At 34.4% G+C, this 24,276-nt stretch overlaps 1 protein-coding gene across 2 annotated transcripts; it reads right to left on the bottom strand.

The window, feature by feature from the left end:
• Nucleotides 1-12,648: 12,648 nt before the first annotated feature.
• On the bottom strand, nt 12,649-16,960 carry LOC127786669 (UPF0481 protein At3g47200-like). 2 transcript variants are annotated; one of them, XM_052314218.1, is made up of 3 exons: nt 15,920-16,960; nt 14,997-15,787; nt 12,649-13,621 (listed from the first exon to the last, which is right to left on the bottom strand). In XM_052314218.1, the coding sequence occupies exons 2-3, from the start codon at nt 15,567-15,569 to the stop codon at nt 12,776-12,778; spliced, it is 1,419 nt and encodes a 472-aa protein (XP_052170178.1). In that variant the 5' UTR covers nt 15,570-15,787; nt 15,920-16,960; the 3' UTR covers nt 12,649-12,775. The 2 variants fall into 2 exon arrangements, with proteins under 2 accessions (XP_052170178.1, XP_052170176.1); XM_052314216.1 differs by having other exon boundaries at nt 14,997-16,960.
• Between the last annotated feature and the right edge of the window lie 7,316 nt (nt 16,961-24,276).

The following is a 24,276-nucleotide window of genomic DNA, read 5'->3' as shown; positions in this document are numbered from 1 at the left end:
GAAGCCCATGAGAGGTAGATCAAATCTGGAGAGTTTGATGCATTTTGGTTGCAGTTTGGTGGCGATTTGAGCTTCGCCGGAGTTTGGAGACAGGCGATCTGGCCGAGGCTTTGGCCGGCTAATCAGAAACCTTCCCAAGCTCCTTTCTGGTTGAAACTTGGCCATGATCATCAAATTGAAAAGAGGGTTCGAATGGCATCAGTTTCAAGATTTTTCGGAGGGTTCGAAGACGACCAGCGCGTGCCGGTCACGCGCGGGTCTCCACGCGCCACCACTCGCCCTAGGCGCGTGCAGGCGCGTACGGGCACGTGGCTGGGCCAAAATAATGCAGGAAAAATGTTAGAAAATCGAACAAAAATGTTTTACGGGGATTCATGCAAAAGATTTGGGTTTCGGCTTCCCGATGTCTCGATTTTTGCATCAAAAAGCCTCGTTTTGCGTGAAGACGCACCATCCGGGTAAGTCTAGTATTTTTCCCTTTAATTTTATAACCAATAACGAATTTTTGTGAAATTAGATTTGAGAAAATAGTTCCGAGGTATTTATTAGAATTTTTGGAAAGGAAAAATGAGAGAAAATGAAGGAAAAATGAAATAAATGGAATATTGAGGATATTTAGTGATTAAATATCATTTTGATGATTGAGGTGATCGAGATGATGTGATTGGTACAACTTTTGAGAGTTGGCACGAGAATCGAGGTCAGGCACGCATGTCAAGGCGATGCATTCTTTTCGAGGTGTCTTGAACTTTGGGAAAATGTGAGTTTTCCTATCCTAACTATGGTTTTGTGAGTGGTTTTATCACAATAACTTATATTCATGATATGTTTGTCATATATGCATGTTGTTATAAATGAAATATTCATTTTATCATATTACATGGAAAGTCGTGATAATTGAATGGCATGATATTATCGTCATATTGATATTTGTACATGGGAATGGGTTGTCGCCCCTAGAGTGTAGCCGTAATTCCCCTAGGGCAATGATGGAATAACATTAGGCTTATCCTGTAGAGGTTCAAGATTTGCTTAGAATTCCATGTCGAGCTGGTGGGCCTGGAAAGTTACATTAAGGGCACATGTTGATCAGGTTATGCATCATGTATTCATATATATATTTTTGGACCCCCACTAGAAGTTCCATCTTATAATGGGTTATGCCCCTGGAACATTCAACGTTCCAGTTTAGACTTGAATTAAGGTTGCGTTCTCTTTACTTTTCAATTTTCAGTTTTTTGTTTTGGTAATCTATTTTTAAAAAATTAAAAACGCGTTCTCTTTGTCATTTTGAAAAATTATTTCTCAAAATAGAAAATTAGAAAACGCGTTCTCTTTGAAATTTTGAAAATATTTTTTTGATAATATTTTATTCAGTAAATTATAAATATTTAATGTTAATATATTATTAAAAAAATATATACATTTTAAAGTTAATGAATTTTGTAATATTTTTTTTCATTACAATAATAAAATATGAATAAATAAATAAATAAATGTGTTTTGAGTTTAGAGCTCGTTTTGGATAAAAACACTTAAAACAACTGTTTGTTATTTTGAGTTTTCTTTACAATTTTTTTTTCAAAAATGCATTTTTAAAAACATCAAAGAGAACGCGTTTTCATTATTTTATAAAATTAAAAACTAAAAATGACTTGAAAACAGTAAAGAGAATGCAACATAAGCTTTTGAAATATAAATGATTAAAACAATAAAACATGTCTAAAAGCAATCTCCTTTATTTCAAAATAAATTTACTTTTTTTATGAATAAGAGAAAACTTGTCTAAAAACAATTCTCCTTTAATTCAAAATTTAAAAATTCAAATATAAGCTTTTGAGACATAAATAATTAAAATAAGAAAATATGTCTAAAAGTAACTCTCTTTTAATTCAAAATAAATTTACTTTTTGCATGAATAAGAAAAAATATTTATATCATAAAAACATTTTTCTTAATCATCAAAACTTAATTAATATGAGCAAGTTAGCTCAACATAAAGCCTAACTTTCTTCGGGGTTCCGTAGCCTTTTTCGGGACTTCCTTACAACAATTTGGATTTTCAAGATGCTCCGAAATTGTATCGAAAACTGTTTCCGATTCAATTTTGTTTTGGAGCTAAAAATCTTATTTTAATGTGCTTGCTAGGGATATCTCTTTCCTTTGGAACATGTGCTTGGTACCCTTAAACTATCTCCTAGATTCTCTTATTGACACCAAATACGCAATATTTTATGAAATAATGATATATTTATTCATTTTGATTTGATATATTACACAATTGCTCACCAATACTCAAAAGTTATTTGGGCACTCGATTGAATAACTTACAAGGTCATTTGAGATTAACAAGTTGATAATTGACTTGAGTCTTACCAAGCTTGTTTTAACTCGATTATGCAAGCCCAATTATGTTCTACTCAATTCCAAACATTAGATTTGAAAGATAGTTAAATCAATATTCCACACTTCATTTACTCGAATTTTGTGAAGCTCTTACTCAAATAGTTATGGATTCACTTTGAATAATGCATAAGAGGCCACTCGAATATTTGATACATATAATTAAAGTTTTGCATTAATATGCTATTAATAACATCATAATCAAAACATTATTAATATGTGAACTCAACATATTGAAACAATCCAAAAGCCAGTTGTTTTTCTCAAATTGCTCCATGCACCATCTACACTAGTTCCATTAGGAAACAGTCATTAAGGATCATCATTCGCATGAACTTGTCAGTGCCTGCATTACCCAACCACTAACAATTAGGGGTGTTCAAAAAAATCGGTACACCGCGAAAACTGGCAAGACCAAACCGAACTAGACCGAACCGGTCGATTTTTTTTTTTTTGGTGGTCGGAAATGGTTTGAAGGCTGTCTAAACCGCACGGTTCGCGTGTTTGGACAGTAAGTGGTTCGGTTTTAAACCAAACCACCCAGGAAATAATAAAAAAAATTAAAAAAATATATTATAAAAGCACCCAACCCCCCGTAAACCCTTCCCCCACCCAAAACCCTAATCCCTAATCGCAATCGACAAAGCCCCCTCCCCCACCCGCAACCCTAATCGTAATCGGCAGCCCTCTCCTTCACCCGCCCACCCTTCCCCACACGCGCAACCCTAATTGACAGCCACATCCCCCACCTGCGCAACCCTAATCTGTAGCTCTCTTCAGCCCTCCCCCACCCGCGCAACCCTTCCCCAGTTCCCTCCAATCCGAATCATTCGATCGCCCCTGTTGCTGCACCCTTCCATTCCATCGTCTTCTCTTCTTCTTTCTCTTTCTCCTCATCCTCGAATTATCGTCGACATCCCACACCCACGGTTCCACTACCAAATGTGACAGATCGAGGCAGAGGAGAGGACCGACGGCTACGACTACGAGACAGCTAAGGCCGAAGCTCGAGCCAAAGCAGTTCGCCGATCTCACCAACGAGGATCGTTCCGTGTACCTGGCAGCAAATACCGATTCTCCAATAGGTAGGTGTGTGTATTTTTATTAATTTCTAGTGTTTGTTTGTTTGTTGTTATTGGGTCTAAAATAGGTTGTGACTTGTGAGCAGTGAGAACTTCTCAATTTGATAAGAGATTTGGCTAAGTGCAGCCTAAAATGGGTACTATTGTGTGTATTTCTCAAGTTGACAGCACTTCTCAAGTGTATTTTTAATTTTTTATTAATGTCTAGAGAGAAAAACACTCCTATTGGAATGAGGATTAATTTCGAGCACCCTTGTTTGGTTGTGTGGCCACTGGTCGCTCAGTTGGAATGAGGATTAGACTTCAAAATAGTTTTTCTATTTTATTGATGTAATATATAAAAATTATAACAAATTTCATAATTAAGTGTTCACGGATCTAGATGTTTTACAAGACTTGTACTACAGTCTAATTTGCTTAGAATTTTTTATTTTTTTGAGAGTTGATCTTTCTAAAATAGGTCTATAGTCAATGTTAATAACCAAATAATTCATTTCTAAGAAAATATCTCAATAAAAGTAGCACCAATGATTTATTTCAAAATTTTTATTTCTTCAATGGCAGATGGAAACAGATAGTAGCACCAATGATTCATCCATTAAAAACCTCAATAAAGGCAGTGGTTCTAAACCTCTATTACCTTCAAAGTTTAAAGACAAAGGTATGAAAAAGAAACCTAGGTAGCAATCTGAAGTATGAGATCATTTTACAAGAAATGAGGATGGCTCTTTTGACCCTAGAGCTATGTGCAACTATTTTGGTAAAAATTATTCAAGTGATACTAGAAAAAATGGGACGAGTACTCTTTGGAACTATGTAAACAATCAATGTAAGAAGAATCCTTACAAAGTAGAAGATAAGAAGCAGAAGATTTTACGTTATCTAAAGAATAGAGACAATGAGGATGGAAGTGTTGGAGGTAGTGATCTTCTAGTTATGGGATTTAGTCAAGCAGCTTGTAGGATGGCATGTGCCAAAATGATTGTCATTGATGAATTTCCATTTAGGTTTGTGGAGCAAGAAGGTTTTAGATTATTTTGTGGTGTTGCATGCCCTAAGTTTGATTCTTCTTCACGCACTACAATTGCTAGGGATATAATTAGTCTTTACAATGATGAGAATAAGAAGTTGAAGTCATTTTTTGTTAAGAATTCACAAAGAGTCTCCCTTACCACTAATACATGGACTTCCATTCAAAATGTCAATTATATGGTGCTTACAACTCATTTTATAGATTTTGAATGGAAAATGCAAAAAAGAATCTTGAACTTTTGTCAAATTCCAAATCATAAGGGAGAGACAATTGGTAAAGCAATTGAGGCGTGTTTGAAACAATGGGGGTATTGAGAAGGTTTTCACAATCACAGTTGACAATGCTACTTCTAACAAAAGGGTTAATGGGCACATGAAGAAAAGATTGCAAATTTGGAAGAGTGTTGTTTGTGATGGAGAATTCTTACATGTGAGATGTTCGGCTCATATTCTTAATTTGGTAGTGGATAAGGCTTAAAGGAATTGGACTTCTCTATTATGGCTATACGTGTAATACCCCGAGAGCCCAGAGAAGTTAGTATATATCGAGGATAGTGTAAGAAAGGAAACAACACCAGCTGGATACCTTTTGGGCTGAATGTTGGCAAAGAACTCCCAAGTTAAGTGTGTTTAACCTGGGGTAATCCAGGGATGGGTGACCCCCCTGGGAAGTTCGTGTAGGCCCATCAGGGTAAGTTGTTCCAGTCCTTCCTATCGCTCGAACGGGATGTTACAAATGGTATCAGAGCCGACCCCCGAGCCTCTGAGCGCGGTGGTGGGGCAAACCTCAACGAGGAGGCTGAGTCCCGAGGGGGGCGTGAGGCCCCTAAGGGGGGTGCGTGTAGGCACCTTAGGCGAATCCCACATCGGCCATGCAAGGGGGGAGAGATCTGGGACCGGTTGTAAGGTCGCATGACGGGGACGTCATGTGCTTAAGGGGGGGAGAATGTAATACCCCGAGAGCCCAGAGAAGTTAGTATATATCGAGAATAGTGTAAGAAAGGAAACAACACCAGCTGGATACCTTTTGGGCTGAATGTTGGCAAAGAACTCCCAAGTTAAGCGTGCTTAACCTGGGGTAATCCAGGGATGGGTGACCCCCCTGGGAAGTTCGTGTAGGCCCATCAGGGTAAGTTGTTCCGGTCCTTCCTATCGCTCGAACGGGATGTTACAATACGTAACACAGTTAGATATGTTAGACCTTCTCCTTCAAGGTTGGCAAGATTCAAAAGTTGTGTCAAGAATATATGTAAATAAGAGAAGGCTTTTGTGTGCTTGGATGTGCAAACAAGGTGGAACTCTTTTTATTTAATGTTGGAGCATGCACTGAGATTTGTTGATGCGTTTAAATTATTGGAAGAAGAGGATTTGCTGTATTTGCAATATTTTTGTGAAGATGATAGAAATGGGAAAAGGCTTATTGGGCCACCAAATTCTAAAGACTGGGAGAATTGTGCAACGTTTTACAAGTTTTTGAAGATTTTTTATGATGCTACCCTCATGTTTAGTGCTTCTTTGAATGTTACTGCAAATAATTATTTTCATGAAATTTGTAATGTACTTGGGAGACTAAACAAATGGAGTTCATCTTATGAATCAATCTTGAAAGATATGGCTTATAGCATGAAGATAAAATTTGATAAGTATTGGGGTAACATTGAAAAACAGAATATACTTCTTTATGTGGTGGTTGTGCTTGATCCTAGGTACAAGATGAAATATGTCGCTTTTTGTTTACACAAGCTCTATTTTGAAGATGAAGTTAAAAACGTAATGGATTCTATCAAGAACGCTCTAGGGAAGTTAGTGCATTTTTATGCAACAAATAACTCAAATGGACAATCAGGAGAACATAAATAAGGTGGGACAAGTTCTGAACAAAAGATTTTAGTTTTGGATTTTGATGAGGATGATGATGTTAACATGTTCAAATCTGATTTTGAGAAAGAATGTATTGAAGATAATGCTTTTGAAATGAAAAATGAGCTTGAAAGGTACTTAGCTGAGCCTAATGAGGATATAAGAAATAATACTTTCGATATTTTGAATTGGTGGAAGGTAACTTCATCAAAATACCATATCCTATCAGAGATTGCTCGAGATGTACTTACCATCCAAGTGTCAACAGTCACTTCTGAGTTAGCTCTTAGCACTGGAGGTAGGGTGCTTGATTGCTTTCGGAGTTCATTGAGTCCATCTATGGTAGAAGCATTGATTTGTTGCCAAAATTGGTTGAGAGAGACATTTTTACCATTGGATATGACTTAAGTATTAGAAGAGCATGCTACTCATGAATCAGTTGAATCTGGTAATTTTTTATTTACTCATCAAACATGTTTATTATTTTATTTGTATTAATTCTTGACATTTTATTTTTCTAACTTTATTGTTTCTCTTAATATTACAGATAAGTCCACTATGACAACTGTTACTGTAAACATTGAATAGTGATGAAGTTGAAGTTGGAGTTGGAGGCTTAGAGCATGTGTGGTTGTGTTATGAACTTTGAACTTTTAAGTTCGTATTTCTATCGGATTGTAACTTATCTTATTTTGAAAGGTTATGTTATTGCGTGGCATGTTTTTGCTGTTTTGGACTTTAAATACTTAAGTTATGATTGGTGGTTGTCAACTGTAATTCATTGCTAAATAGTTGTTGAATATGTTGCCAATAGGTTATAATTGTTAAATAGTTGCCAACAGGTTATAATTGTTGAATATGTTGGATCGAATTATTGCTAAATAGTTCAATAGGTTATAACAATGTTATGGCATGATTTGTTTATTTACAATAGGTTGGAGGTTGTATGTTAAACAAGTTATTTTCAAACCGTGGTAAACTGCACCCAAACCAGATCGCAGTCTGGTTTGGTCGCCAAACGGCACTAGCGGTTTAACGTGCTGAAAATGGTTCAGACTAGCCAAACCGCACCGCGCACACCCCTACTAAGAATCCATGAGGTTTTGCTCCACCTCCTTGACAGGCACCAACACTTGTTGTTTTCAATGTGTTCAAGAAATAGAAGAAAAAGCGTTGCTTGTAATCCTCCATTGGGCTGAGATTAGAGTGGTTGTGGAGGTAGTACTGCCCCAAGGACACCACTCAGGGCTCATAGGCTTCCTTGTTGCCATTTGAGATGAAGTGGGGGACTTTATGGATCATAGCCCGAGAAGTCATGACTGATCCTGCTCTTCGCTTGATGTCATCAAGTTTCTCTTAGATGACCACTGCCCAAGGTGGCAACTCTTTTTAGCAGATATTCATCGCCAATACTTCCTATTCTCAATCAAATGTTTCTTTGCTTGTCCGTATTCTAGGGAAAGGATATTGTTAACCAAGCAAAGCAAAATGTGTGTTATGACTAGTGGCGGGTTATTAAGTTAATTACTAGCTAATTCTACAGTGACATGTGTTAAGCTCAAGGGTAAGTAAATAGGATTTTAATGATAACAAAAATATTTTTATGATATAAATATATTTTTACTCATGTAAAAAAAAAATATTTTGAATTAAAAGTGGGTACAAAAGATAAATTTATTTTAAATTAAAGGAGACTTGCTTTTAGACATATTTTCTTATTTTAATCATTTATGTCTCAAAATCTTATATTTGAATTTTCATATATTAATAAATGTATTTCTTTCTTATATAAAAAGTAAATTTATTTTGAATTAAAGGTAAATTACTTTTAGACATGTTTCCTTGTTTTAATAATTTATGTTTGAATTTTCATATCTTGATAAATGCATTTCTGTAATACCCCGAGGGCCCAGAGAAGTTAGTATATATCGAGGATAGTGTAAGAAAGGAAACAACACCAGCTGGATACCTTTTGGGCTGAATGTTGGCAAAGAACTCCCAAGTTAAGCGTGCTTGACCTGGGGCAATCCAAGGATGGGTGACCCCCCTGGGAAGTTCGTGTAGGCCCATCAGGGTAAGTTGTTCCGGTCCTTCCTATCGCTCGAACGGGATGTTACAAATGGTATCAGAGCCGACCCTTGGCGAAGGCGGTCCGATGAGGGCGGGGAGTGGCGCCGGGGCTTGAGGGCCTGTACAAGGAGCGGCTTCTGGCAAGCTTCTAGGATGGCAGCCCCCAAGGGGAGAAGGTCTGGGACCAGTTGTAAGGTCGCATGACGAGGACGTCATGTGCTTAAGGGGGGGAGAATGTAATACCCCAAGGGCCCAGAGAAGTTAGTATATATCGAGGATAGTGTAAGAAAGGAAACAACACCAGCTGGATACCTTTTGGGCTGAATGTTGGCAAAGAATTCCCAAATTAAGCGTGCTTGACCTGGGGCAATCCAAGGATGGGTGACCCCCCTGGGAAGTTCGTGTAGGCCCATCAGGGTAAGTTGTTCCGGTCCTTCCTATCGCTCGAACGGGATGTTACAATTTCTTACTCTCGTGCTAAAAGTAAATTTATTTTGAATTAAAGTAGAATTATTTTTAGATATGTTTTCTTATTTTAATCACTTATGTTTCAAAAGCTTATATTTTAATTTTCATATATTGATAAGTGTATCTCTTTTTCATACAAAAAGTATTTTTTTTTTTTTTTGAATTAAAGGTGAATTGCTTTTAGACATGTTTCTTTGTTTTAATCATTTATATCTTAAAAACTTAGGCTGCGTTCTCTTTGATGTTTTTAAGTCATTTTTAATTTTTAATTTTCTAAAATAATGAAAATGTGCTCTTTTTACTATTTTTAAAAATGCATTTTTAAAAAAAAATTGTAAAGAAAACTCAAAACAACAAAAAGTTGTTTTGAGTATTTTTATCCAAAATAAACTCTAAACTAAAAATACATTTATTTATTTATTTATTCATATTTTATTATTGTAATGGAAAAAATATTACAAAATTCATTAAATTTAAAATTTATATATTTTTTAATAATATATTAACATTAAATATTTATAGTTTACTGAATAATCAATTTTATTGAATAAAATATTATTAAAAATTTATTTTCAAAATTTCAAAGAGAACTCGTTTTCTAATTTTTTGTTTTAAGAAATAGTTTTTCAAAATAACAAAAAGAACGCGTTTTTAATTTTTTAAAAATAGACTATCAAAATAGAAAATTGAAAATGAATTCAAAACTTAAAATTGAAAATTGAAATGTAAAGAGAATGCAGCCTTATATTGTGTTCTCTTTTTTATTTTCAAGTCATTTTTAGTTTTTGATTTTCTAAAATAATAAAAATGCATTCTCTTTATTATTTTTAAAAATACATTTTTGAAAACAAAAAAAAAACTATAAAGAAAACTCAAAACAACAACAAAAAGTTGTTTTGAGTGTTTTCATTCAAAACACATTTATTTATTTATTTATATTTTATTATTATAATAGAAAAAATATTACAAAATTTATTAACTTTAAAATGTATATATTTTTTTAATAATATATTAACATTAAATATTTCTAATTTACTGAATAATCAAATTTATTAAATAAAATATCATTAAAAATTTATTTTTAAAATTTCGAAGAAAACGCATTTTTTAATTTTTTGTTTTGAGAAATAGTTTTTCAAAATGACAAAGAGAATGCATTTTCAATTTTTTAAGAACAGACTATCAAAACAGAAACTGAAAAAAAATTCAAAACTCAAAATTGAAAATTGAAAAGCAAATTTTCAACCTTCATATTAACCTTTTCTTTCTCAAATCTTGATTTCTCATATAAAAGTAAATTTATTTTAAATTAAAGGTGAATTATTTTTAAACATGTTTCTTTCTTCTGTTCCTTGTTGTTTGAGGAAGTCTAAACAATTTTTGAATTTCAAACTTCATATTAATCATTTCTTTAATGGCTAGTTTGTTTGGAATATGTATATATATAGGGTAAGTATGGAGGTTCAAGATAGAACAAATTTGATAAAGTATTCAAACAAGAGTGAGAGGATTCAAAGTGCTGGAAGTGTGCTACTTGGTAGAATTCTCAACTGTTTGTGACTTGTTTGTAATTGTCTCTGATTGTAAGTTTGTTATTTACTCACTTGTTATGTGAAAGGATTGTATTTGCTAATATTGTGCTATTGGTTCTTAATTAGACAAGGGATTGTATGTTGATTCTAGCTCCAATTAAAAATTTATATTAATTCTTCCTAATGGAATCTCAAGCTAAGTCTTGGGCGAGAGGATTAGGCTCTCCAGAGCGAATGCTTATAAATTTATCTTGTTCTTTGTGGTTGTATGATTTTATTGTTATCAATTCTACTATAATCACCACATGTTAAGAACACAAATTTAAAATTTTTTAAAAAAATTAAAATTATTAATTTTTAAAAAATTCAACTCACTCCTCTTTGAGTATTTTTTTAAGTAACATGTTAATCAATTTTAAAACTCTTACATGGAATATATTGGAAGGCATCCAAATTGCCATGTGTCGTTACACTCTTCTATGACTGGCATCTGAATTGCCATGTGTCGTTACACTCTTCTATGACCATTATGAGCATGGTCATCAAGATTGCTTTAAGTATATGAATTTGGTATTACTCATGAACCATGCCCTACGGTCACATCATAAATAAAGGTCCTAGCAAAAATTTTGCTTAGGACATCTCAATTTGGGCTATATATTTCTAAATTTTTTTAAAGTAAACAAGCCGTTGGATCTTACACAATTTGTTAGAAAAATGACGTGTTTCATATGCAATAATTAAAATACTTGACCATAACCATGATACTTGTGTGCTAATCTCTGAAATTACAAAATATACACTTTAAGAAGAGACCAAAATAGTTATATCTAGGTGTAGAGTGTTCAAATTTTGACATAAACTAAAAAATTGGTTCAGACAGACCAATTGGGTTCTCTTTTTACATTTTTACTTTCAACTAATTATCGGTTCAATCTTGGCTAAGATTCGTTCAAGATGAAAAATTGCTTTAAAAAAATTAATATTATTTATTAATAATGAAAAATAATATGACATACGTATAATGTATTATTAAAATATAAGCTAGTTGATTTTTGTTTAGATTTTTTTAATGAAAATTTTTGGAGTGATATATATAAAAAAATATATGCACATTTTTTTAAATTTTATATTAAAAAGTATAAAAATATATATTCATGATGGTTAGGATTAGTCCACCAATTTCTAATTTGAGATTTTTAAAAATTTCAGTCCTAATCTAGTTTGGTCCCAAGTCAATTTAGACTGAATAAACACACTATCTATATGTTACTGCATTTAACTCAAAAAAATGAAATGTAAATGTAGATATGTATCAATTAAATACAAAAAATTAAAAAAAAATAAAAAAATAAAACTCTCACAAAAGGTTTTATTGCATTTCCTGATTCGGCAATGAATTTATAGACATATTATTTAGACATTAATTATAATATTTTTAGGACATGTTTGGCTAAACATTTCGAATTACAACTTAAAAACTGCTCAGCTTTTAAATGGTGCAAAGTTTTTAAGTTGGATAATATTTAAACTGATAATATGTTTAAATAAATTTACTTTTAAACTATCAATTAAATTGTTATTTGTTTGATTTGAAAGAGTTAATAAATTATTAAAACTTAATAAAAAGATAAAAATAGACATATTAAATAATATAAAATTATACATAATTATTAAAAAATATATTAATACAATATATATATCTACACACCTTTTATTTTTCTTTTTCAAACAAGTTGCCATTAGATTAATATATATAATATATATACAATATATATATATATACACACACTGTAAAAACATACATTAGGCAACGATTGGGGAGTCACCAAGGATAGAGGAGGCGGCGGGCGATGGCCGACGACGATTGAGGCTGGAGGCGATGACCAACGACAACGAAGGAGTTGGAGGATACGACCGAAGCTGGAGGGAGGTAGCGATGGTGAGGAGGAGTTGGAGAGAGACGGCGGGGAATCAATTGATTCAGATGATGATGGTGGGGGTATAGTTGAAAATAGTTTAAATCTATGAAGGCAAAGTCTCACTTCATTGGTCAACACAAATAAGTTGAGGGCAGCGTTTTGAAAAAATTGGGGAAGCATAGCTTTTTCTAAACACTGCTTATTTTTAAGCTTAATAGGTTATAAGCTATTAAGGGTTGTCAAACACTTTAATAAAAAAAAAAAAAAAAACTATTAAGCTCATAACCTACTATACTAGTGTATAAGCGGTCAAACTGCTTAATCAAAAGACTTTTAATAATACTCGTACGTTAATCTATTATATATATCTATGAATGTCATTAAATTTTACAAATAACACTTCAAATTAACTTCGGATGGTGAAGAAAGTTTGCACTGCAGTAAGAGATAAGAGAATGATGGCAGCAATGAGAGAAATAATTGCCCACGGGTTTTTGAAGTGAGTATGAAATAGAGTGGCACGCCATTTATTCCTATGCTTGTTGCTGTATTTGATGAGAGCATCGTACGCCTTTAAAAGCTTGTCGTTCATCGCAAAGCCCGAACCCTTGGACATTCTGTTGAACAAATCAGCTGCCTCTTTGTCGGTCCCAATAAAGTTGTCGATAATCCCTTTCGAGCTCAAAAGTTTGATATCCTGACCATCGTCGATGATGTGGTCCATGAACTCGACGAACGAAGTGATGTCGCTGCTAGCGGGGGGGTGGCAACGCTCGAAGGCTATGAGATTCAAGAAAATTGACTCAGTAGAGTCATCAACTATGAACTTGGGAAGTTTCAAGACGCCACCCTTTGGGTCGAAGGTAATGTCCGTGAGATCTTTGTGTTCGCTTTTCTCAAAGTGGACGCCGGACTCGCGAAGCTCTGTGGCTGGGCGAACGACGTTGTGGCCGCTTGTCTTTTTCTTTCTTTGTCCTTGATCTGGACCTTGTGGGGCTCCTTGATCTGGAGATTGGGGGGCTCCTTGATCTGGACATTGGGGGGGGCTCCTTGATCTGGACATTGGGGGGGCGGCTCCTTGATCTGGAGATTGGGGGCCTGCATTTTCGTGTTCGTTGTCTCTGTGGAGTAGTAGGCTCTCGTGGTAGAGGTCAAGCACGTGCAAACATTCGCCCAGAGGGTTGTTGCTCAAGTCTTGGCCGTCATTGTTGAGAAACCAGAGTATATCCGCGTTCAAGTCTTCAATGTCAGGCTGCACAAATAATGTGAGGGGTAAAGCAAGTACGCGGGACATGAGGACACCAGAACACCAGACATGCTGCTTATGTAAGACATGACATTGTGGAGAAATGCTAATTAATAAAATAATGTTTTATATTTTAAAACATAAAGTCTCAAAAGATTTAGAAAGTATACTTAGAAGTAGTAAATATACATTTAAAATTTAAAAGTCAAATTCTAAATGAATAAATTTAATATTTTTTAGTTAACAATCAGATATCTAGTCGATGTTATGGAGAATAGAAGAAGAAACGATATGAAAATTAGGCATCATCATGCAATCAAAACATGAAAAAACAAAATAATCATGTAATTACCTAGTCAATAAAAGTGAAGAGTAAGAAATAAATAACACGCGTGCAAATGTCCCCTCCTATCCCCTCATAAAAAAATTTAAGAAAGTGTCAAGACACGCCATGTGTACCTGTTGTAGTGTTTGACACTGATATAGTAATATGTATAAAGAGTCTCTTATTTATAAGTAAATATAATAATATCTTATTGATAATGTTAGAACAAATAAGAAAATAGACCTATGATAAAGTGTTAGGTCACAAAAATTATTTCAAAAAGTCAAACTCCTGATCAATTTATGATTTGACTTTGAATACCTAATTAGCACGAAAATTCCAAATTTTGAATAAATTGTACTCTTGAATTACTTGAAGATAAATAAGATAAAATAGCCTAAGTAGTGTAGAAAATAGGCACCAAAAATATTCTCAAGGGTAAAATAAGAATAATCATTAGAAGCATAGTTCAAGTATGAGAAAGTTTTGAAGTACTTGTATGTTAAGTCTTTTTTTAGAGGTAATTCTAATAAGATAATCCCTAAATATGAGACAATACTTAGGATTTAAGGTTCAACAATCAATCCAATTCCATTACGAAGAAACATAAGGCAGGCATCTCAAGATTTCTTTAGGTCACATGTTATAATAATTTCATAATGTCAATCTAAATTAATCTCAGACTTGCAAAAGTAAGAGAAATCAACTAGATGGGTTGGGCCAACTAATTCCTTTCATGATCCTCGTTATAAAGCTCAACTCAAAAGATAGAGAAAGATCTCGAGGGATCAGCCAGATGTATGATATTAATTCTCCGTTATTCTTACATGCCTATAGGTTATCTTTCAAATTCTTTTTTAACGTAAGTCTCGGAATGGTATATTTTTGATCAAGTCTTGAGATAATTACTTTTGTTTTGATTGTGTAAAAATCTCAAATTTAGATCAATTCTAATGTAGTCCAAATTTCATATAAAATCTTATGAATTTAATTAGTGAGTGACTTTTAAATCTCAATAATGTTTAAAAAAGAATGAGTAAAGAGTACAATGTATACCTCATCATCATTCTCTAGGATACATTTTTTGAGCTCGAGCAAAAGCGACATTGGCAACTGATTCTCCAGCGTCAACATGTCAGTCCTAATCAAGTGCATGACATTGAACTCCCCATGTCGACTGAAGATGGGATCGTTTTCGGAATAATAATCTTCACATTGGTAGACATTTAGTACTTCAAGCATGAAACACCCATCCAAAATCATCAATTTCACGAATTTATCAATGTTTTTTGGACACATAGGGGGTAGAGAATCGTACGAGGCCATCAACTCTGGAGCCATTTTCTTTACGCTGTCAAAGATGTCTTTCATTGTCTCTTTCATTGTTCGCCTTGATCTTTGGATGTAGTTGCTGAGAGTGTGTTTCTTGTGAGCCTCCATCATTGCCAGGTGAGGCTCCCCGTTATGGTACGGCCCGAACGACACCACTCGGGGCTGGTAGGCTTTCACGTTACCGTTTGAGATTAAGGAAGGGACTTTGTAGATGGACGTTTTGATCTCTTCTTGACTCCGACCATTGCCGGGCTCGTCGAGCATGGCTTCCATCTCGACCAGCACACAACCGTCCATTCGTCCGTTCGCTAGCTCTCGCTTGTAAGATTTGTCTGTCAGCTTTGATAAACTTTAACATTAGACCACTATAAATACAGCTGGTCTTGCATTCCCGTGTTCATTGTGTGTGGAGTAGGCCCTTTAGGTGGGGTCAGTTGCACTAGTTCTTCCAGGTGGGATCATTTCCATGATCAAATCCCAAACAAACAGGCTTTTGAAGTGGACGAGGGACAATGCTATACCAACAAAAGAGTGGATAACTTGGTGAATAACTTCAAGTTTTTGAATATCCTCTTAAATGTAGAATCTACACTCTTAACTCTCTCTTTTACTCTTATTGTCTCTCTCTTTCACTCTAAAATACTCACTTAGGAAACCCTTATTATAGCCGGCGGAAGCACCCATTACCGTCTTTTTTGCCATTGAATGCCCCTATTTTCATAGACAAAGCAGCTCTGCATGCAACATTCTTACAAATCCAAGTATTTGAATGCCTAACATTAAAATTTTACTTTGAAACCAGTGGAATTTGAATAAGGTTTTTCGCCTTTCTCTGATGTTTTCTAGAAAAAGGTTGATCCTTCAAATTTTTCTTTTTAATCTTTGGAGATTGTTCGGTCATTTTGTATTTAGATAAAGCTGTGTATTTCTTTTCCTTGTCAATGCAAGCCCTTGAGAAGTTCTTTTTGGTACATGATTTCAAAAATTCTTGTAAAAGTTATGGACTTCTCAAAGGATTATCTAAGTGTCCATTTTTCTCTAGAGTGCTTTGTACACTGGAAGAAGTTTTTAAATGTGAAAAACTGGTGGCAAAAAAGCATACCAATTGAAGAGTAAGAAATCTAAAGCGAGCTAAAAATATAGAAATACAATGAAACTACCAAAAAAGATTGCAACATATAACATCAAAAGGAATAGATGATGTAGTGAAAGCATAAAGGAAATGCAATTTTGATAATAGGGTCTCCGAGAGGTAAGAGTGAAAGAGAGAGTGAGAAGTCGATAATGGATATCCGAGAGGTGAAAGTGAAAGAGAGAGTGAGAGATGAGAGTGAAAGAAAGAGAAAGAAGTCAAGGGTAAAGTTGTCTTTTACATTGAGGGTTAGATATGTAATTTTCTTAAAATTGTCTATTAAGTTGTTTACTATTTTGTTTGTGTAGCATGGTCGATAAATGAGATTTGTGTACAAACCAAGATTGAGCGTCATTCTCCATTAGGATTGGTAATGAGCCGAGCTACTCGTGAGCTGGCTCAAGACTCGACTCAAAATTTATCTCAATAAGCTAACTCATGATACAAATGAATCAAGTTTGAGCTCAAATATTTGACTCATTTAGTAAATTAGCCGAGTTTAAGTTATTATTAGCTCGACTCATTTGGCTCACGAGTTAGCTCAATATACTTATATATATATATATATATTAATTTTATAAATTTATTAAATAAAAAAATATTTATTACTTAATACTCAATAATATAAATATATACTTAATAATTTTATAAATATATTACTTAAATATATATTATATATATCACATATATTATTTAAATATATATATACATAAAAGTAAGGTAATAGTCAATTTCGAGCTGAGCCGAGCCAAATCAGCTCGTAATTATCATCGAACCAAGCTCGAACTAAGAAAATTAGCTCATATCGAGTTCGAGCCGAGCTACGAGCCAAACTAAAATCAATCGACCTGAGATTGAGTTTGGCCTAACTCGAGTTATTATCAGCCCTCATCAAATCCTTGGACATTGTGTTGGAACAAATCAGCTGCCTCTTTCTCAGTCCCACTGAAATTAGATATCCCAGCTGGCGACCAAAGTGATGGGGTTGCCAGCTGGGATGTCAAGCTGCACAAATAATTGTTCACTGCTTCAATGTTAGGCTGCTAAAAAAATGTAAGGGATAAAAGCAAGTATGAAATAGTATTTTATTTTATTTTTTAAAACATAACAAAATGTCATCCATTATAACATGTCACCTACTACCTCTATTATTGTACGGAAAAAGTCCATACAGACCTAAAATATCTCCATCATTGATGTTAATTTTGTTTTGACAATGTTGGAAGAAGTTAAGGCCACATGGACAGCCTTAACTGGCGATAATGTGCGGGGTGACACGTCACCACACTACAATGCCTTTGTATGTGTGAGAGGGCATGTGAGGAGAAATGTTAGAAAAGCTGAGATACGAACTAGCTCTATCTTTGCCCCCACCAGTAGGCCCCATATTGTTTCCTCTCAACGTCCCGTACACATATCATTTTTTCATCATTATGATTGGATAAGACCAAGGTTAAAATTTACTAAATTTCTTTAAAATTTATAATTTGAGATATTTAATTTTTATTTTTAATTGCAAATTTTTTTAACATTATTTTTTAGACAAAAATTAAATTTACATGACCAAGAAAAACCACAATGCCCCATTAATCTTATATTAAATTCTATTATTGTAAATTAGTTAAACATAAAATATCAAATATACTCTTAAATCGAGGAAAATGACATTAATTGATAAATTGAGAGAGAAAACTAGAAAAAAAGTAGAATAATATGTAACCACTGACCCAAATAGGAAATAATAAAATTTCAAAAATCTAAATAATGCTTAGAGAAGTATTATTCTGGATGGATTCAGACAATAAACATTATGAAAATATTTAGTGATGTGTATATATATATATATATTCTTAATGTTAGTAGGTTGAACATATATATTAGTAGTTTAGATATTTTCACGTATTTTTTATTTTAGTTGCGAAGTTTGAGATATGTCTTACCTTTGGGTAAATTTAATATATATTTAATAAACTTTAAACATGTAATTATTTATTCAAAGAACTTTAAATTGTTAATATATACTCACTAAATTTTGCTTAATTTCAACCGTCTATCACCCCTTACATTTGAGAAAATGCTCATATGTCTAATTCAACCGTCTATCACCCCTTACATTTGAGAAAATGCTCATATGTCTAATTCAATCTAAGAAAATTTAACAAACATTTAGTGAATTTTAAAAATGTAACTACTTACACACTGAACTTTGGATTATTACTACTTGTTTATTGAACTTTGCTGTAAGCACCTCTGCCCGGATATCCCCACCCCCCCGGACTACCCGAACGGGAGCGCCTACGGAAGGAGAAAAGTAAGAAATACAAGATAAAAACTATCCTGGCATGCATACACGAGAATGTAAACAACGGAAGCGAAGCTAAACACCTGCATGCACTACGGGTACCCCGCTAACAAAAGCGGTTACAAGATAAATAAATAAACACAAACTCTTGTGCCGACATACACAAGATTCGAGAAGAGACTTGGCACAGTACAAATAATAAAGTAAATCATGCTAGGATATCAGAGTTAACAGGGATTGACGGGACTGACTGTACACCATACCGACTCTGTCGCTAAAAGCTAATTCCCTTGCTATGGCCCACGCTGCGACTACCTGGAATGATGGAAAGCAAGGTGAGTCGAGAGACTCAGCAAGCGTAAGGAAAGAAAGGATGCAGGCTACACAAAATCAGAAATCTCTCCTCAGAATAAACCCCCAGGTACACACAAGCCATGAGACGGTACAACACAACAGCTCAAAAACATAACAAAATAAAAGCACATACCGGTCCTTAGGGCCCACATAAGACACTTGGCACCCAAATCCCATACCAACCTGCCACTACCCTGGACGGTAACAAATACCTCCAGCAAACCTGTGCGCACTGTCCCGGGTCGGTACTCCGGCCACCCGTATCCCTGTCGATACTCCCGACAGCCAAGCCATAGGCTCCCTCGGAACGGTACTCCCGTCCGAGAACTAAATACTACAAGTAGCCATGTAATGCACATAAAATGCAATGGCGTAGTGAGCATCAACGAGATACATGGCGCCCATACATCCAGGCATCAGGCCATGCTCCGCCCACATAGTAAACCACACGCGATGCATATGCCCGTGCTGGATGCATTCTGACCAAGCTAGAATGTCCGTGTCCAAGCATACTCAATAAATGAATATCCCAACATGCAACCCGTACCCATGTGCATATCAAATCATGAACAACAATATAATAAATCTAAACGTGCAGTAAATTACATATCGGCAGAGTTAATCAGCAGTGCCTGGCACCGGTCAACGACCAGTGACTAAGAGTGTCCACCCGACTGTCCACTTCAGAGCCGTACAATAGTCTACCCCAATGTCACCAACAACCGACCCCTGCCCTATTGCTTGATAGCTCTAACCGAACCATAAATAAACCCTAGAAAAACTGTAAATAAACCCGATAAAATCGTAAATAAACTCGTACGTCTAGGAACCTAATTCCCAAGCTGGTTCAGCATCATTCTCAAATGAATTGGGGGCGATACAAACCCTCGTAAACTCATAACAATTAAACTCTAAAAATCCTGGATTTAATTTAAATTAAACCCAATGAATAATAATTCAACAAATAAGGCTAGGTGCCGAATTAAAGTAAAGGAGATGATAAAATACGAGAAGCTACGAAGTCTCTCACAGGAATTAAACAACACGGGGAGAGGGTTAGAAGCTTGCCTTTACACAGCCGTTTCTTGCATTTCTTGCACTCCCGCTGTGAAGTAAAACATTTAATAGCAATTAATAAAACCTTGTCTCGTATTTAATTAAACCTAACCGTGTAATATAAATAATTTAACTGCCTAAAATCCCACGTAGGCGCACCGTAAATAAAACCCCGACAAGTCTCATATTTAATTTAAATTAAATCACGCTAATAAAATCCTCATTTCGAATAATTAATACGCGATACCGAAACGATTTAAGGGAAGATGAGAGGTTCACAAAATGGATAAGGATCGCAGGGGTAGATGAGAGCTTGCCTCGTTTAAGCTGATTACAGCGTTTCTACGCTTAAACACCATCAAATTAATACACGCTGTAAAATAAATTAAACTCCCAAAATTAATAATATTGTACCTAAAATAAAATTTCAACCGTACAAAATGATTTATACACATATATTTACTTACCGAAATAATTAAACCGCGATTAAACATAGTTTGATCTCCAATTTTTCTCAAAAAAATTGACCCGCGCGCGCGCGCTGCTTCTTCTTCATTTTTCTCCCTCTGGTTCTGCTTCGAATTTGGCCGAAATCGGCCTTAAAATCGCAGCAAAAATGCTGCTTTAACACAAGGCAAATTGGGCGGCCCACAGCGCGCCACGTGGCGCGCCCAGCAGCCGCACATGGCTGCCACTGCCTTGCCCAAAACGACGCCGTTTTGGGCAAGGGTTTTGGCTGAAAGTCAGCCAAAATTCCTCCACAGCGCGCGCGCACCCGCGGGGCTCGAACCCCGCTGGCAATCCTCGCGCGCGACCACTGCGCCACACGCTGCTTTTAACATATATATGCCTCCTATTAATTTTAAACCCATCCCAGCTCAATTTCACAGATCTCCTTTGAACCCCCACAGTTTCCGTGAATTACACACACACACCCAAACCCCAATTCCTTATTATTTCACTTTCACCCCACAATTTCCAGAAAACCCCACTAATTTAATTTATTTTATTATTTTCTTAAATAATCCCCAAATAAATAATTATTTTCTTTAAACACTAAACACTCAATAATTACCACAAATGCGATAATTAATAATTATTAACCATTTCCAAAATAACATAAATAAATATTTTTTTTTTAAATCTCCAAATACCCGAATAAATTAATATTTTCAAATCTTGGGATATTACATTTGCTCAATATCAACCATCCACCACCTGTTACATCACCAACTGATCTTGCAAATAAAAAATGCTCAAGTAGCTAACGGGATCTGAAATGATCTAATCAAATCTTTATTTTTGGCCAACTCAACTCCAACAATGGCAGTCGTCGCCGACCTTCTCATCTTCACTTACCTCTCGCTGCCTTAGCACCTCGCCACTCACAGGCTAATTGTTGCTGTTGGAGCAATGGAATGAGAGAGAGAGAGAGAGAAACAAGATGATACTAAATTGGTCGAAAATAAGGATTTGATTGGATCACTTCGAATTTCATTAGTTACGTGAACATTTTTCTTTTGCAAGATCAAATGGTGATATAATAGATGATTGATGGTTAATGTTGAGCAGAATTCAGTGAACAGATAGTAACAATCCAAAATTCAGTAAGCAATTATATTTTTGAAGTTTAATAAGTGTTTGTTAAATTTTTTCAAATTTCGTTAATCAAGTAGATATTTTTCATTTGTAATATATAATGGGTGATGGATAGTTGACGTTAAAAAAATTTTATGGAGTAAGTAGTAACAATCTAAAATTCAGTGAGTGTATGTTAAATTTACCCGACTTATCTTTAATAATTGGCTTCTTTTCAACCAAATTTTATTTACATAAAAAAAAAATTCAACTTTTGAAATTAGAGACGCAAATAAGAAAAATCATATTTATTGAAAAAAAATAAGAAAATTAAAAAAAGTGTTTGAAAATTCAATCAAAAATAAGAAAAAGGAAAATTCAATCAAGTTTTTAGAAATGAATTTACTTCTATGATTCAAAGATATATTAGAAACTAATTTATTTTTTGATTAAAAAATAATTAAAGAAGAGTGAATGATGGGGCATCACGTGCCTCGCCAATTATAACATAATTTGTATTTTATATGTCAAAATATAACGTGTTACCTACTTGTTCGATTATTTTGTGGAGAAATGGTCCAGGTACACATGAGATATTTCCATCATTGGCGTTAATTTTGTTTTGACAATATTGGAAGAATTTAAGGCCACGTGGACAGCTCTGCTGATGATGACGTGGTGTGACAGGTTATCATATTGCAATTACGGGTGTGCGCGATATGATTTAACCGATCTAAACTATTTTCAACACGTCAAATTATTAGTGTGATTTTTTGAACAAATCAGACTGCGGTCTGATTTTGGTATGGTCAAACCACACCAAACCAAACCACATTTGGGGTCTGATTTGGTGCGATTTATCGTGATTTAAAAATTTGATATAGGTGAGTTTTAAAATCACTAAAAATATTACTTAAAAATGATAAATAAAAATTATTAGTGATTATCATCAGATTACCAGTAACATAACATCAAATAATGTATGTCATCATACAATAAATATGCAACATACAATTATTTCCATATATATATATATACATGTAATTGAATAATGTATTGTCCAAACTAATTATTTTCAAAATAATTATTTTTTATATTATTTTTTGGAAAATTCGATTTAAAACTGATCCATCTATTGTCCAAACTGCACGATTTAGATAGCTTTCAAATCGTTTTTGACCGTAAAAAAAAAAGTTAACTGATTCGATTTGAACCAACCAATTTTCACCGTGTATCAATTTTTTTAAGCACCCTTAACTGCAATGCCTGTGCGTGTGTGTGTGTGAGAGAGAGAGAGAGAGAGAGAGAGAGAGTGTGTGTGTGTGTGTGTGTGTGTGTGTGTGTGAGAGTGAGGAGGAAAAGTTGGAGAAGTTCACACAAACTAGTTCTATCTTCGGCCTCTTCCAACGGGCCCATATTAATTCCTCTGAACATCCACCACAGATATCATTTTTTTCATCATTATATGATTGGATAACATCTAGGTTAAAATTTATTAAATTTTTTTAAAATTTATAATTTGAGACATTTAATTTTTTTTGATTAAAATTTTTTTAACATTATTTTTTGGACAAAAATTAAATTTACATGCCCCCCCCCCCCAAAAAAAAAAAAAAAAAGAAAAGAAAAACCACAATGCCAAACAGAGAAAACTAGAGAAAAAAGTACTATTTATTGTAAATTAATTAAACATAAATATCAAATATACTCTTAAATGGAGAAAAAAGGGCATTAATTGGTAAATTGAGAGCAAAAATTAGAGAAAAAGTAGAAAAATATGTAACCATTAACCCAAACAAGAAATAAGAAAAATTGGAAAGCCCAAATAACGCTTTGAGAAGTGTTATGGTGGATGGATTCAAACAGTAAATATTATGAAGATTTTTTGTGACATTTATATATGTATATATATATTCTTAATGTTAAGTAGACTGAATCTATATATTAGTAGTTTAGATCTTTTCTTATATTTTTTATTTTAATTGTAAAGTTTAAGGTATACCTTATTTTTAAAATGTAGACACTTACTGGTTTCTTTCCAATCAAATTCTTATTTAGCCTCCATGTTGGACTGGGTGTGCCCTCTCCCAAAATTCAAAATAATTGCTTCAAGTATTTTCCTTCTAAAGCTTCAATTTTTTTTATATTTAATATGTATAAAAAAATAGTGCAAGCCATTTAAATTAATGCATTAAAAATATATATATATATTAAAACAAAACCTAATTACAGAAATTAGCAAAATTATTATATAATTTTGTATAGTGTTGAAAATGGCATTTAATTGAATATTGTTCATTTAAGATAGGGATGATTGGATTAAGGTGGTGTTTGGAGCGAGGAGGAAAAGGACGGCTGAACCGGAAGAGGAGGCGACGGGACTGTGGCCTGTGGGGGCTGGGCCAAACACGTGGGTGAAGGGAACAAGACTGTAGTCCAGACTTGACTTTGAGGCGGCTGCCGTTTATTTGTCGCGATGCCAATTGCATGGCCACACACAAACAGGCCCGTCGACAAGTGGGTACTATTAATTACTACAACTCATAATACCCAGCAACCATTATGTGATTTGGTTGCCGGGT

The sequence above is a fragment of the Diospyros lotus genome, chromosome 12, assembly GCF_014633365.1.
Source record: "Diospyros lotus cultivar Yz01 chromosome 12, ASM1463336v1, whole genome shotgun sequence".
NCBI lineage: Eukaryota > Viridiplantae > Streptophyta > Magnoliopsida > Ericales > Ebenaceae > Diospyros > Diospyros lotus.
This window is presented reverse-complemented; position numbering and strand designations above follow the sequence as displayed.